This window comes from Somniosus microcephalus, chromosome 13, assembly GCF_052327205.1.
Source record: "Somniosus microcephalus isolate GS21.2 chromosome 13, FLI_Smic_1.0, whole genome shotgun sequence".
Taxonomy (NCBI): Eukaryota; Metazoa; Chordata; class Chondrichthyes; order Squaliformes; family Somniosidae; genus Somniosus; species Somniosus microcephalus.
The window spans coordinates 164,205,583-164,220,601 of record NC_140999.1 but is presented as its reverse complement, the minus strand read 5'-3'; the positions used below and the strand labels follow the sequence as shown (position 1 = coordinate 164,220,601).

The 15,019-nt window shown below is 47.4% G+C and overlaps 2 protein-coding genes across 7 annotated transcripts in view; one reads left to right on the top strand and one right to left on the bottom strand.

The window, feature by feature from the left end:
• LOC147108747 (tyrosine-protein kinase HCK-like) overlaps window positions 1-8,950 on the bottom strand; it is a 103,195-nt gene extending 94,245 nt beyond the window's left edge. For 4 of the 6 annotated variants that reach the window (XM_086005510.1, XM_086005513.1, XM_086005509.1 and 1 more), the window contains exon 1: window positions 8,634-8,950. The gene's annotated coding sequence lies outside the window, so the exon portion shown is untranslated. The remainder of the gene's footprint in view (window positions 1-8,633) is intronic. The other 2 variants (XM_086005511.1, XM_086005514.1) reach the window with 1 other exon arrangement.
• Window positions 8,941-12,884, top strand: LOC147108746 (uncharacterized). The gene is made up of 2 exons (XM_086005515.1): window positions 8,941-11,217; window positions 11,377-12,884. Exon 2 carries the CDS (start codon window positions 11,574-11,576, stop codon window positions 12,681-12,683), a length of 1,110 nt encoding a protein of 369 aa, XP_085861641.1. The 5' UTR covers window positions 8,941-11,217; window positions 11,377-11,573; the 3' UTR covers window positions 12,684-12,884.
• The last annotated feature ends 2,135 nt before the right edge of the window (window positions 12,885-15,019 follow it).

The following is a 15,019-nucleotide window of genomic DNA, read 5'->3' as shown; positions in this document are numbered from 1 at the left end:
TGTAGCATATTTTACATCTTTGTCATATAGAAACAGTGTGCATTGTGTCATACCCATTTGGAGGGCTCACAAGGTCAATATAAAACACTATGGCCAGAATTTTCCGAGGGGTCAGCGGGCAGGATCAGTGGCGGGTCGGGTGACCCGCTGTCAACCTGCCTTTCCAAATGTCGGGTCTGTCAGCGCTGAACAGACCAGACAGGCAGTAGCATGAAGCCCAATTAATCTTTAACATCTAGTTGACAGATGATGAACAGGCTTTTTTAATTTACCTTTTGACTTTAACTTCATGGCCACGGGAACCAGACTGTTCAGTGACCACATCTGTCAACCTGAGGCGGGAGTTCAGTGGCCATTGCCCCAGCTGATTACTTGACAGCTTCAAATGTACAGTAAAAGCTTCCACCTGGCAGATCATCACTTTCCTCAGCCACAAGCTATATCTCAGTCCATTTCCAGCACAGATTCTGCAGGCTTTCCACTTTCCATCCAGTATCACCTATTGGAAGAACTCTCCCACCATTGACAGATTGCTTGTGTCATCTCTACTTCACCTGCTATCTATTCCATCACCATGGAGCCCTTTATACTCACCTTGTTCCTCAGAATCCGACCATGATCAGCCCAAACACCAGCAGCCCCAACCTTCTCCGCAATCACCTGATGCTGCACAGGGCAGAGGGCATCAGCACCGACCACATTGCTGTCCGGGAGGCCAGGGATGGCCTCGCCATGGCCACATTCACTTCACTTGACGCTGTACAACCTGGCTGCCACATGATGTGCCAGGTTGGCACCACCCCACACCAACACCATAAAGCATCTCTGCAATGTCCAAGCCATTTCTTCTACACTCATCACCATTGCAGGGGGGTACCGGTATGTCTCACCATTCACTGCAACTCACAAAGCCACTTCCAAAGGTGCACACAAATCCGTCTAAGAATGCAAAGTGTTGAAAATAAAGGTTTCAATGTTAGGCAGCACATTAACAGAAACTTTACATGAACATTGCATCTAACACCCAAGTGGCTACCCTTGTGTGTTGTTAGTTGGTATGATTGCACTAGGCTGAGGGCGAGTGTGAGGGGTGGCTAGTGAGATGGGGAAGTGATAATGTAGATAGAGGGCTGGATGGAGGTGCAAGGTAAATTGGTGTGAATAAGGATGTGCAGGAGTAGGGTAGAGAAGGCAGAGTGATGGGGATGTGATGAGAGGCACAGCAGGATGAGGTTGAGTGTGGCTTTGTACTAACATTTCGTGATCTAATGAGATAATTGAAAGGTTTGCGCCACTGCACCTTGTGCCCTCCTGTGCAATGTGCAAGCAGGCTGTGTTGGTCTCCTGGGGAGGTGTCTTCCACCCATCGGAAGGGAAGAGGACCTCCCTGCATGCTGTGACTCTCTTCATAAGCATATGGAGGGAGTTATGGGGGAACCTGGGTGTAACCCTCTGCCTCTGTGCAGTGATTGTCAGTGTTTGCAGCACCTCAATGCTGTAGAACACTGACAGCACAAATGTCAAAATAAAGTTGCCCATGGTCCCTTTAAGGAAACCGGCTGATGACGCCTCATGAAATTACGTCACCAGACCTGCTTCCTCCAATTGGATCAGCAAACGCGCTGGGCGGGCTTAACAAGCCCCATCAAGGGAAAATCAGTTTGGATAGCGGGATGGAGCCAGCAGCGGGCTTGGGACCCACCAACGACGTCACCCGCCCCGGACCCGCCGAGGTAAGTAAAATCGCGGCCTATGTTTTTAATGCAGATTGAAAGCAGTTTGAGGTCAATGGAGACTTCCATTCACAACCTTCTGCTGATATTTGTTATTGGTTTTCTTCCAACATACTAACCATGCTGAGGTATAGTCAAATCAATGCTGATACATTTTCAGCATCTTGCCCATGTCGCCATTCTTCATGTGTCAGCTTAGACAGTGGGCATTCTGCCCATTACTCTCCGCAGGCTAGTCAGAAGCCACACCAAAAGAGAGGCATAGGTTCCATTGTAAACTTAGTAATGGCCCTGGAAAGATTTTCCAGCAATGGTAATTGATTCCCAGGACCCAGGGGCTTGATTATTTTAGAACAGAGATTCCCATTTCCCCTTGGGGAAAGTGCAAACAATTTTTAAAGTTTCTTTGGCCCATTAGGAGCTCTGCCATCCATCATCAGAATGACAGGCTGCCATTCTGATTTTCCATCAGGCAGACAGACAGAGAAGGTGCCTCTGTTGCACTTACACAGGCACAGCCTGTCCACCCCAATTAGTTAAATTACCCCATCCTCGGGATTGGGTCCACATCCTCTGCTGCAAGCAGCTGGAAATCCTGCTCCATCAGCCATCTGGAAGCAGAGCAGGGACCTCATAATTTTGGCCCTAGTGTCTGTAGCCCAATCCTGTACAATTACAGATCTACTTTCTATCAGACAGCACAGGAATCCCGGCTGATGTTTAGCACAGAGAATGGAGACTAAATATAGCGACCAACTACAACTTTGTCTGAGATTACTCTAGAAAGGCATAGACTTTGCAGAGACTTAATTGAAGTATTTAAAATCATGAAAGGACTAGACTGTGTACATTTAGAGAGTGATATTAACCTCTACTAGCAATTTGTCCAGCTCCTTTTTGAACATTTGCAGCGAGTCCACGTCCACTGCACGAGCCAGCAATTTGTCCCAAAGATGCATGCACTATGGTGTATAATATTAGTGTATATGAAAAACATTAGCGCAGGTTTTTTATTGCAGATGCCTGAAATGGAGAAAGATACCAAAGAGGTGTCAGAAAACTGAGTTGTGAAGAAAACTTGCACTCCTCATATTTGAAGGGAAGAAAATGAGCAGAGCTCTTAGAGGTATACAAGCAGAACAGAAAAGGTTCATCCTGTGTAGCAGTGCAGGAGAAGGAAATATAGGAACAAAACAATAAAAGACAAATTCAGAACTGATGTCAGCAAACACTTCAAGAAAAAGTGATCACTATCTGGAATGGTCACCTGGGTGGGATAGTGGAGGCAAAAACTCAAAAGGCAGTTAGACATTATGATTTTGTGGGGGGTTGGGTGGCGGTGGGTCATAGATTTCTATTGAAGGAACCGTTATATAGGCCAAATAGCTAGCCTCATTTGTGCCTATTTTTCAGGTGTAAATCCAGCAGCAGCTCACAGTCAGACACCTGAATTTGTCCTCACTTTATTTGCAAGCTCTGAATGGTGGTGCCAGGATACAGGCAGCAGAGTTTTGGATGAGCTCAAGTTTATGGAGGCCAGCAAGGAGGGCATTGGAAAATTCGAGTCTGGAGGTAACAAAAGGCATGAACGAGGGTTGCAGCAGACGAGCTGAGGCAGGGGCGGAGACACGCGATATTACGGAGGTGGAAATAGGTTGTCTTTTTGATGGAGATATACAAATTATGCAAAAATGATTTCTAGGATAGCCTACACATTAAAAAAATATTTGAACTTTCAAGAAGATTAAGAGCACTGCATCTCTGCAGTGGGCAGCCAAACTACACAATGGAAGTATACCACAACACCAGTACCCTGGTGGTCTTGTTGATGGTCGCATCAAGAAACTTGAGACAGCACTGACAATAGGGATGTTACATCTTAAACCAGATATTTTGCTGATAGTGGCTCCAGTCCCAAAACTGCATCACGACAGCAATATTTCCTCTTTCTCTAAAGATCTTACCAGTGCCGGTTCGAGGCAAATTTAACTGTGCTGTATGCAGTATGACCTCACCTGGCACCTCCCCTAATTCTACAAACTGCACCAGCTAGAACTAGAACATTTTACTTCCCACAGAATCAAGTATTCCACATGTCAAGGTCAGTTCTCAGATGGGTAACATATTAATGCTGCTATATTCAGAATACAACAAGGTACCAAACTGAAATGGAGCAAAATCAGCAGGTACACCGACAGTTCATTAAAAATTAAGCAAAGGAACAAACTTGCATTTATATAGTGCCTTTCATGGTCACCGGACATTCTAAATCACTTTACTGACAATTAAATACTTAAGAGTCATCACTGTTGTAATGAAACATGGCAGATAATTGACCAGATAATCTGTTTTAGTGATGGGGGTGTTGAGGGATAAATATTGGCCAGAACACAAGGAGAACTCCCCTTCTCTTCTTTGAATAATGTTATGGGATTTTTATGTCCACCTGAGAGCAGACAGGGCCTCAGTTTAACATTTCATTTGAAAGACAGTACACGGAAAGTGTGGCATTCCTTCAGTATTGCACTGAATTGTCAGGTGCTGACAAGTATGCGTCTCTGGAGTGGGTCTTGAACCCACAACTTTCTGATTCAGAAGCGAGTGCTACCACTAAGCCAAGGCTGACAATGTGGGAGAATTAAGACACTGTTGAGACTATCCGAGTTTGGATCTTTTGCTGAAATTGTCAAATGGAATTTAACACACAAAATACTACTTTAAGGTGTGAAATTAATGAACTTTAAGAACTGTGCCACATTCGTCAACATCACAGTTCAAGGACTGTGCTGTGGTGTTTATCCAATCATGTTGCGAACTCTAGTTATCTTCACACAGACTGACCTCATTTCTCTTAAACAAAACTTGGCAAGGACTGATATTTTTTTAATATAGAAATAAAAAGGTTGCTTATAGTCAGTATGGAAATTGATCAACTGCTGTCATTGTTGGGTATTGCACGTGCTCCATGAGGATCTCCTTGACGGAGGTCAGCAGAGTGCACCTGCTTCAGTTCCTTATTCACAAAAGGGTCGCCTTCGAGCTATGCGAGTACGGTATCCTTTCAAATTGCAATTTAGCTTAAAAGAAAGATTTACAGAAAACACCACTTTCAGAATGTGTTTATCCCCAGAGCATCCTTCTTCTTTAAGCACTGTGGTTTATGCAGAACGTTGGCACACCAAAGCTCTACATTTCAGAGTGCCAAAAATAAGCTTGGGCCTGTAATTCCCTACATGATTCTCCATCATTTTCTCAAGGAAGATGGGAAACTATAAATTTCCACTGCATGGTTCAGATATCCCCCAACTTCGACGCTCCCACAATGCGAGTTAACATGTGCTCAACTAGAGAACATCAATGATCGGTAATTAACATTTCTATAATACTCATTACGTACAAAAATACATCTGAGTATTTTACAGGGCAATGGATAGCAAGAATATTACCAAGCAGTAGGGAGAAAGGTTAAAGAGTCAGGAGCAGGCAAAAGTACATTTAAAAAGAAGAGACGTAAGGAGGCTTTTGAAGGCATGAAGGGGGTTGGCAAGGAAGGAATTGCAGAGAATAAGGGCAGAGTAACTTCTGATGGAAGAGAGGATAAGTAGGCCAATGTTGGAGGCCATGGATGGATTTGATGGCGATGATCATCTTGAAAATTAATTCTCTGGGAGATGGGAAGCCAGTGGAGGTTGGCAATGAAAGGGGTGACAACGGAGAAGTAGAGCAGAGTTTCATTGACATTAATGTGAAAGCTGGCCATGCTTCCATGTGATGTTGCTAAGGGGTAGTGCACAAATGATGAAAAGGAGAGGGCAAAGGATGGAATCCTGGGGTACATTAGAGATGACAATGCAGGCAACTGAGGAGAAGTCATTGGAAGTGATGTAATGTCTACAATGTGAAATGTAGGAGTGGAAACAGCGGCAGAAAGGTGGACCATGGAGGAGATGCGTTCAAGATCAATCAAGTGATTGTAAGTATTGAAGGCAGCAAAGAGGTCAAAGATGAGAAGGAGGGAGAACAAGCTGCAGTTACACAGGATGTCATTGGTGACTTTGACAAGTGCAGACTCGGGGCTGTACATCAGGCACTTGGGAGGTAATTTTAACCTAAGCCGCCCGGTGGGAAACTAACAGGATTGGACTGGATGCCTGTTTTACTCACTGCCCAATTATCATTGAAGCTAATGGAAAGTAACATCAGGTGGGGTGTAGAACGGGCGCCTGGTCCCGTCCTGTCAATTTCTCACTGAGTGGGTTAGGTTATAATTACCCCCTTAATGTTGTAGATCACAGTGTTCAAAACTGGAGTCCCCAAGCCAAGGGGTCCCGAGGTTATCAGGTTTCTGTATTTTTGATTAACAAGTTACAGTACTTCTGTATTACATAAATAATAATAATCAACTTTATTGTCATTGTTAGTGCACAAGTGCAGTACAACGAAATGTAGGCTTGCAAAAGGCCGGAATTTGCTGAAAAGATAATGGCTGTGAATGACGCACGCATGAAAATTGGTCAGTTACTTGTGCCGAGGAAGCGAGACCCCGAATTGCCAATTGCCACAAGTTGCTGGACGATTTGTACTGCTCCGCTGTTAGCTTCGTAAAAACGGCATTTCACCCTTAACCTCATGAGTTTCATGAAGTTGCTGCATTTGCGCATTAATTGCCCATTAAACTCGCTGCAGAAAGTCAAATCTAGTAATCAATATCACAAGTACCCTTTTAATGATGTGATAATTGCTAATGCCTTCCAATCAAGCTCTCTGGCCCAGAATGTGAACAATTAAAAATGTGGAGTCTCAGTCCTTCAGGTTGTGAATTGTTGGGAGATTTTTAAAATTAAAAAAAGTTTTCTTACTTTGTCTCTTTTTTTCTCTCTCTTAGCCCAATCTTTCTTTCCCTCTCCATTTCTGCTCCTGATTTGACATTGAATTCACCCTAATCACCCTCCTTCTCAATCCTTCCTCTGTTTATTTCTAAATCCATTAATCGCACTGGTTAAGGAGATACACTGTTGGTCCCATCATTCACCAAGGTCCCAGATGCCCTTGCTGTGTCGTTATTAGCTTGCACTTCCAGCAAATTACAAGGCAAAAAAAAAATTGTGCTGGTGTGCAGGAACAAGTCTAACTGGGCATATCATGAGATGCCCCACTCCAGAAAATTCCAGCCCATTAATAAAAATGCACACCTTCTGCAATGATAGCACTGTTTTCTTTTGGATAGCCGACACTCTCTTTTGAAAGCTATAAGAATTTTAACATTTATGCAGGTTCCTCGGAATGTGTCAATGTTTGCAGGGGTTCTCTCTCCTCCCTCCCCAGGAAGAATTGGAAAATCTCTGTTGTAAATGGAAGTTCAGATTGTAAGTCAGAATCCAGGAACTGCTCTATTCTAAATGACGAGACACCCCAGTTTGATGAGATAAAGCCTTTTAGATCACTTGGAGATCCAATTCTAGTTCCCTAATTCTCACTTTAAAAAGAAAAGTAGTTTCTAGGACCATTTCATGCAGCTTTGTGAAAGTTGGAATTAAACACAGACACCTATCTTCTTCCACCCTTCCCCTCAACAAGCTCCAAGTAAAATTCCTTGAACAGTTGGTTCAATGTTTGGAGCTTTCTCCACTAACCCCTTCCCCTCCCCACCCCCCCAAACCTCAGGTCATACAATAACATATAGCTCCAAAGTTATCACACGTATTAAGATTGGAAAGTTGGACTAGCTGCTTAGTTACTGTTATACTGTGTGCCCTATTTCCAGGTATCGGACAAATTTAAAGCTAAGCTTGTATTGGAAAATCAAGTGGTCAACAGTATGGAAGTCTCATCTTGTCTCGGTTGAGTTAGCATATACGGGCTAGTTGTACTCCACCAATTTGTGAAAATGACCAGATAATCTGTTTTAGTGATGTTGATTGAGATATAAATATTGGCCAGGACACGAGGGATAAATCTCCTGCTCTTCTTCAAAATAGTGCCATGGGATCTTTTACATTCACTTGAGAGAGCAGGCTGGACTTCGGTTTAACGTCTCATCCGAAAGACGGCATCTCAGACAGTGCAGCACTCCTTCAGCACTGCACTGGGAGCGTCAGCCTAGATTTTTGTGCTCAAGTCTCTGGAGTGGGACTTGAACCCACAACCTTCTGACTCAGAGGCGAGAGTGCTACCAACTGAGACATAGCAGACAACAACAAAGAGGACAAGGATAACGAAAAGCGACGACGAACTGATCCCAGTCACGCAGAACATTATTGGCAACGTCAACCAGTATAATGCTGCTCCAAATCAGGTCACAGGTTTGGTAACTCAGGTCCTTGGTCCTAGGGGGTCCAGGAGGTCTCCAGAGATGTCCTAGTAGATTTGCACCCCCCACCACCCATCATAAATCTTGAAAGCCTCTGGTGTATATTTAAGTTCCCGTTGTTAGTCAAAATCGGGGAACTGCTCCGCACAGTATTGTGACAATGAACGTCCTAGTTCGGCGAGAGAACGCTCTTTAGAACACTCGAGATGCTTTTCTAGTTCCTCAATTCTCACCAGTTTCTTTCCCAAGTGTACAATCGACACAAGTGTATTTTTGTTTAATTTAATTTTAAAAATTGATTTTTTTAACGAAAGACCATCCGGCGAAAAGAGAATATCGCCCTCGGTGCGGAAGTAGCCCACAGACCGAATCGATCTGATCTCTGCCACCCATTGGTTTCACGAGATAGACGACCAACCAGCAAAGTGGAGCGGTGAAGATCACTCGCACAACTCGGAGCCAGAGCAGCCAACCCCGCTCCTTGCCCGTGGTGTAACTGCAATTCAAAGATCCCAATTCAGTTACAAATAGTCTGAAATTACAATCTCATGCAGCTTCTATGAAAGTCCGAATTAAACCCAGACACCTACCTCTCTCTCTCCTGGGAATCACTTTATAAGCCCTATATAAGTAAACAAAAATCTCCAAAAGAAAAAAAAATCGGCTCGATGTTTTCTTGCCCTTGTCAGACAGCACAGTAAAGTCCCATAGTTACCGCAGGTATTAGGGCTGAAAATTCCGAATAGTTGCCTGGTCACTTATTACATTGTGTGACCTATTTCCTGGTATCTGGCTGAGCTTGTGAAAGAGTCCAGCTCGGCTGGGAAGTTACCGCCCCTCGAGCTGTTCATTGGTGCTCGGGAAATGCAATGAGCATTCAGTAGGCGGTGTTTCGGACACACTGAACTGCAGGGAACGTGTGCTTCAGCCTCGGCTCCCAGCTAAATAACTATATGATTAGAAACGGAAATATAGCCCGCTGAGGCAAGCGACGCAAGCCCAGTTTATTTTAGTCGCTCTATCTGTTGCTGCGCTCTGGTTTAATTCTTAACCACCGTTTTGAGCTCTGTTTCTCGCTGAACTGATCTGTTTATTTTCTCTCTATTTCAGGTGGGTCACCGCTCGATCTTCAAGAGTGACACAAATGCGTCTCAAACTAACCTACCTAAATCCGGGGGGTCATTTCCTGCAGCGCCCACTGGTCGCGAAATTTATTAAACGATTCAGTGGACACCGCATAATGTTTAGTGACCATCTGGCCATAGCCCAGGGCTCTGAACACGGGCAAGCTGGCGAAGAGACCATCCCCAGGGATCCTGCTTAACGCACACTTGTATTTGGCAGCTTTTGCTGGGAGCGGATCTATCAGGAGTTCCAACGACCTGCTTTCCCTGCACACGGGTTCAAGATTATGAAGGGTTTTGATAGAGAAAATAAGGAGAAACTGATTCCTCTGGTGGTTGGTTCAGTAACCAGAGGACACAGATTTTAAGATAATTGGCAAAAGAACCAGAGAGATGAGAATTTTTTTTTTTAAACAGAGTGGAATTTGCAGGGTTATAGTGAAAGAACAGGGGAATGGGACTAATTGGATAGCTCTCTTAAAGAGGCGGAAAAGGCACGATGGAACGAATGGCCTCCTGCGCTGTATGATTCTATCACATTGGTCTTGGGCGGGAACACAAAACGGAATAGGAATCGGCGACATTCGCTGAAGTCAATGAAAAAGAAAATCGGGCAGAGTGTAAAGCGGGCTGCCGATTCGCTGTTGTGCCACCGCCCAATACCAGTTTTATCCCTGGAGCCAAAAATCAAGTTGCGCCCCTTCAGGTAGTGAAAAAAGGCTGCAACCTTAGGCTGCCGAACAGGGTGTCAGCCTGGATAATGGTGAAGTGGCTGAGGTAGTGATTAGAGGCCGCTGTGCCATGCAACACTTTCCATCCCAGGTCCCCAGTGGGCCATGGAATGACCTATGGCATAAGGGCCTAGAAATTGGGTATGGCCCCGCTTGAGGCGTTAGAACTGGCGCTGCGCAAAGTTTATAGCCAGACGAAACTTATCGCTGCCTGGCGAGATATTGGGTTGCGTCGCCCCCAAAGGGGATTGAGGCGCTAACTCAGACGTTGCACGGGGCTCCTAAGGCGCAAAAGTTCAGGCGCTACCCAATATCGTCGCGGACGGGCGCAGCGCAGGTGATCTCAATTACTGGAAACCACGAGACTTCCAGACGCCGGCCGGCTCTTAAAGGGGTGGGTCAGTCAGCCTGAGCTGCTACACTCAACGCCCTGTAGGCCTCAGAATCGGCACTCGCCCTTCTCTGGCGCAACAAGCTTGGTGAGGATGGAGAAGGTGAGACAGAGAGCAGAGCGCTTCAGCACTGAGGCTCTGGACCAGCTGGTGTCTGCAGTTGAGCGCCGTCGAGATGGCCTGTATCCTGACAATGGCAAGAGGCCGAATCAAAAGGCTTACGGGTGATCTTTGAGGGAGGTTTCTCAGAGGGTCAACTCCAACAGCTTGGCGACCAGGACCCCTATTCAGTGCAGGAAGAAATTCAACGACCTCACTCGGGTCGTTAGGGTGAGTTTTGGTTATGCAAACTTCTGATTCCCTCCATCTGCACCTAACTTCGAGGACCCTGTTGCCATGATGCCCCAATGGCCATCTGTCAGCAAGCACCCATGGCCCTTTCTGGGCACACGCATAGACATTTCTCTCAAGGCCACATGTAAGGGCCCTTGCACCATGGGGGGCATGAGATGATCTCTCAAGGCATCATGTAAGGGCTGTTGCACCATGGGGGGCATGAGATGATCTCTCAAGGCATCATGTCAGGGCTGTTGCACCATGGGGGGCATGAGATCATATCTCAAGGCATCATGTAAGGGCTGTTGCACCATGGGGGGCATGAGATCATCTCTCAAGGCATCATGTAAGGGCTGTTGCACCATGGGGGGCATGAGATGATCTCTCAAGGCATCATGTTACAGAACTTCCCCTTCTTTCCCCTGCAGTCCAAGCTGGCGACGATGCGGAGGGAGCAGCGTTGAACCGGTGGCGGACCTCCACAAGTCGTCACTCTGACGGATCACGAGGAGAGAGTGCACCAGATTCTTGGAGGACGTCTGTCTGGTCCTGTTACCACTGCAGCTGCCGACCCCATTTCCGACAGCGAGGGTAAGGCTCTCTCCTTTTTCAGCTGTTTCCTTCCACTTGGTCCCCCCGCCAGCATGCTTCCTCAGTGTGCAGCCATGTCAGAGCCTTGCTGCAATCTGCCATGCCTTTCCGCCAACCTGTCCTTTTGCTAAAGCCACTCTTCCACCTCCCTGCTTTCAGATGATGCATCACCAACTGGGGATCCACGCCCTGAAGCTGCCAGTGCCAGTGCCTCCGGAGTTGAGGATCAGGAGGAAGCCGGCCCATCCGCTCCAATCTCAGAGGAGCATACACATGTACAGACTGGGGATAGTAGTTCCCTGGAGGGGAGGGCGGGGGGGGGCTCTGATGATCAGGCAGTTGCCGGACCAAGCGGCATGCAGCAACGCAAGGGGGGTAGGCAAGTTCGGCCACCGTCTCCCCGGAGGGCAAGGCAGGCAGTGATGACTGCTGCACAGAGTGCAGAGGAGGTGCGTCGCCTGGCTGAAATGAGCACCCAGGCCCGGCTCAGGCACACTGAGCTGATGGCTGCAGTGGGGAGGATGCCTCAGTCAATAGATTCACTGGCAAAGAGTGTGTTGGACTTCGGGGCAACAATGGAGAGGACTCTCCAGGGCTTCGGGGCAACAATGGACAGGACTCTCCAGGGCTTCGGGGCAACAATGGACAGGACTCTCCAGGGCTTCGGGGCAACAATGGACAGGACTCTCCAGGGCTTCGGGGCAACAATGGAGAGGTGTGTCGAGGGCTTCGGGACAACAATGGAGAGGTCTGTCGAGGGCTTTGCACCAACAATGGAGAGGACTGTCCAGGGCTTCGAGGCCGCTATGGAAAGGACTGTTCAGGGCTTCGGACAATCCCTGGAAAGGTCTGTCCAGGGCTTGTCCGAGGCAGTGGAGCGGTCAGCACTGGCCTTCTCCGAAGCAATGGAAAGAACTGTCCAGGGCTTCTCCGAAGCACTGGCACCTGGCTCACAGGTCCTCACTGCTGCCACGCAGTCACTTGCTGGCCTCGTTCACACCCAGATTGAGGCAATGCGAACTCTCACTGCAGCCACCCTATCTGCCTCAGCTAGGATCACCCCGGGCCCTTCCAGTACCACACGAGGCCAGGAATCAGTGGAGCAGTCGCTTGTGGCAGTGGAGCCGAGCCGGTCCCCTCCGAGAGCCAGTGTGTCGTCCGACCATGGTGCAGGTGTCCTTTCTCGGCAGGTGACCATTGCTCATGCCACCGCTGGAACGTCTGCAGTCCAGCTGCCACCACCTGCAGTTCACACTGCTTCCAGCCATGGCCAGATCAAGCAGCCAGCCTCCGCACCCTCCAAGCCCAGAGGTCATCCAGGCCGTCCATCAGGGGCTTCTGCACTTCCAGACAGTCAGCAGGCGTCCCCCAGCCTTCACCCCGCCACTGGGGTTCAATTATGTAGGAGCAGCAGGGAGGGAAGGGGCCGAGCGCGAAAGGGAAGTCGTTCTCCATCAAGGGGCTAGCAGTAGAGGGAGGTCCTGAGATGTTTCTTTGGCCAAACTCAAGGTGACCCTCACCTGTTGGAATTGTTGGAAAAAGTTTGTTCAGTTTGGCGGCTTTGCCGAAGAGTTTATTGTTATTTTGTTTGTTATGGTTTCTGTTGACATGACGTTGTTTTGCTGTAAGGAAAGACTTTTGTGACAATAAAGAGAAGTTTAAATGTGCTAAGGTGTACGTGAATAATTACAGTGATGCTGGCCTTCAGATGCTTTCAAACATCCAAAGTGCGCAGCAGTTAAGACACTCATCATTCCGCCAGAGGGGCCTCGAGACGATTCCTCATGAGCCAGTGACGGATGTCCCTTCCACTTTCAGGAGCCCTTCCATCTTCCTCCTCCTGCTCCTCCTCCTCCTCGTCCGCATGCTCCTCCTCCTCCGCCTGCTTCTCCAGGGTCAGAGGGAAGGTGATGAATTGACGCCTTCTCCTATAAAGAGCAGCTGTAACTTGCTGGATGCAGCAGTGGACTGCAGCCTGAGAGATATCTGCGATGTCCCCAATGGCTCACTGAAAGGATCCGTTGCCATAAAAATTGAGGCCAACAGTCAGTTTAGCGGCCACCGACAGAGAGGTCATGCACCGTTGACGCGGCTGCAGATCCTCAAGCAGGTGGCACAGCTCAGTAACAACGTCCATCCCGATTCGGAGCCTTCGCACACACTGCTCCTCCGACATGTCAAGGTATGACCCCTAAAGACCCTCGCAGCATACCCTCGGATTGGGCAACCTCCATTGCCCCTCCTCCTTCTGGCCAATCCTGGCCCTCTCTCCCGCCGTCTTTCTGCCCCTTCATAATGTTCGGCCAGGAGCCCGTCGCCCTCCAAAGCATCTCCCATTCCGATGCCAGTTGGTCAGAAGGCTGTTAGGACTAGTGCTCCAACTGCTCCGGACAGGTTTGAGGGTCCCAATTACTCTAATGCTAAAATCCAAAAACTCTGCTCCACAGTAGCTCCCCAAATCTCTCCACCAACGATCGCAATGAACAGGCCAAGTGGCTGAAGCTTTTATACTAGAGCTGTCCCCTTTAAATAGCGCCCCCCGACTCCGAGAAGGGCCTGCTAACGCTCCCTCGAACTGTCACTAATAGCGCTAGGCGTTAAGGCTCCGGGCACCACCCAATATCCGCTCAGGCGCCCCTAAAAGGCATTGCACGATGAAATGACGTCATTATGTGCTTGCGCTCGCGGGCGCGCGCAAACACTTAGCGCAGGCGTTAAATGTATAGTCAATATATGGGAGTTGTCACTATCTTCATTGCGCCCGCCCCAACATTAGGCAACGCCCCAATTCTCGGTCTCTTAAGGCGCTAACCGCTGGCGCAAACAACCCAATTTCTAGGCCCAGGTCTCTCATCTGTGAGGGCATAAAATGTTGGTGTATTTACTAAGAGTTTTGCACTCCTGATCAAGTAACCAGATTGTTAAATCAACTAGAACTATATCCAGACATCTGTCCTTAAACATTAAATGACAAAGACCTTTGTAGTCTGTTATGCCTTCACTTAACATGTCTTTAAGCTGGTAATCATTTCTCTATAAGTACCATCCAGATCCTTTCTTCGTTTCTTAAATTTCTAGCTGTATGTCTTAAATAAGAAGCCCTGATTTACTCCTTCCAGGTAAAACAGCGATTCACTTGTACTACTTTCAATTTAGTATACTGTATTCACTGCTCACAATGCAGTCTCCTCTACAATGGGGAGACCAAATGCAGATTGGGTGTGTAAGGGGTTTTCAATCGACGAGGTCTCTCTCTCTCGCTCTAGAGGCCTCTCTTTCTTGCACAGTAATTTACCGAGTGGTTCGACCCACTCACCCCTTAGGTTCTATACACTGGATTTTGAGGCAGGAACTACAATGCAGAGAATACTCTATAGACCAAGTTTAATGAAACGAAATGAAATTTTATTGCATGAAGGAAAAATTGAATGTGAGCCAAATTAAGGTACATGGGAGGGAAAAACAAATCATAATACAGTACTAACCAACATATCTACAGGCATATTACGCTTTACAAGGTTCATCATGAAATAGGGAAGCACACGGAACATCGAGGGACAACAACTCATTGTTAACTATCCCCTAAAATGCCCACCCCCTAAACCTAGCTAGATTAGATTATGAGGGGCCAGAAACATGCTCACCAATCCCAGTTAGAAAAAATAGGGGTTTTGAAGTCTGCGTTTTGGTCCTCTCGGGCGTCCTGCCTCCACGTGGTCAGCGGAACGCAGCAGGCTGCGACACACTCTTCTCTCCCTCAAGGTGATGGACTCAGACAGACTGGATGTTAGCAGGCCTGGAC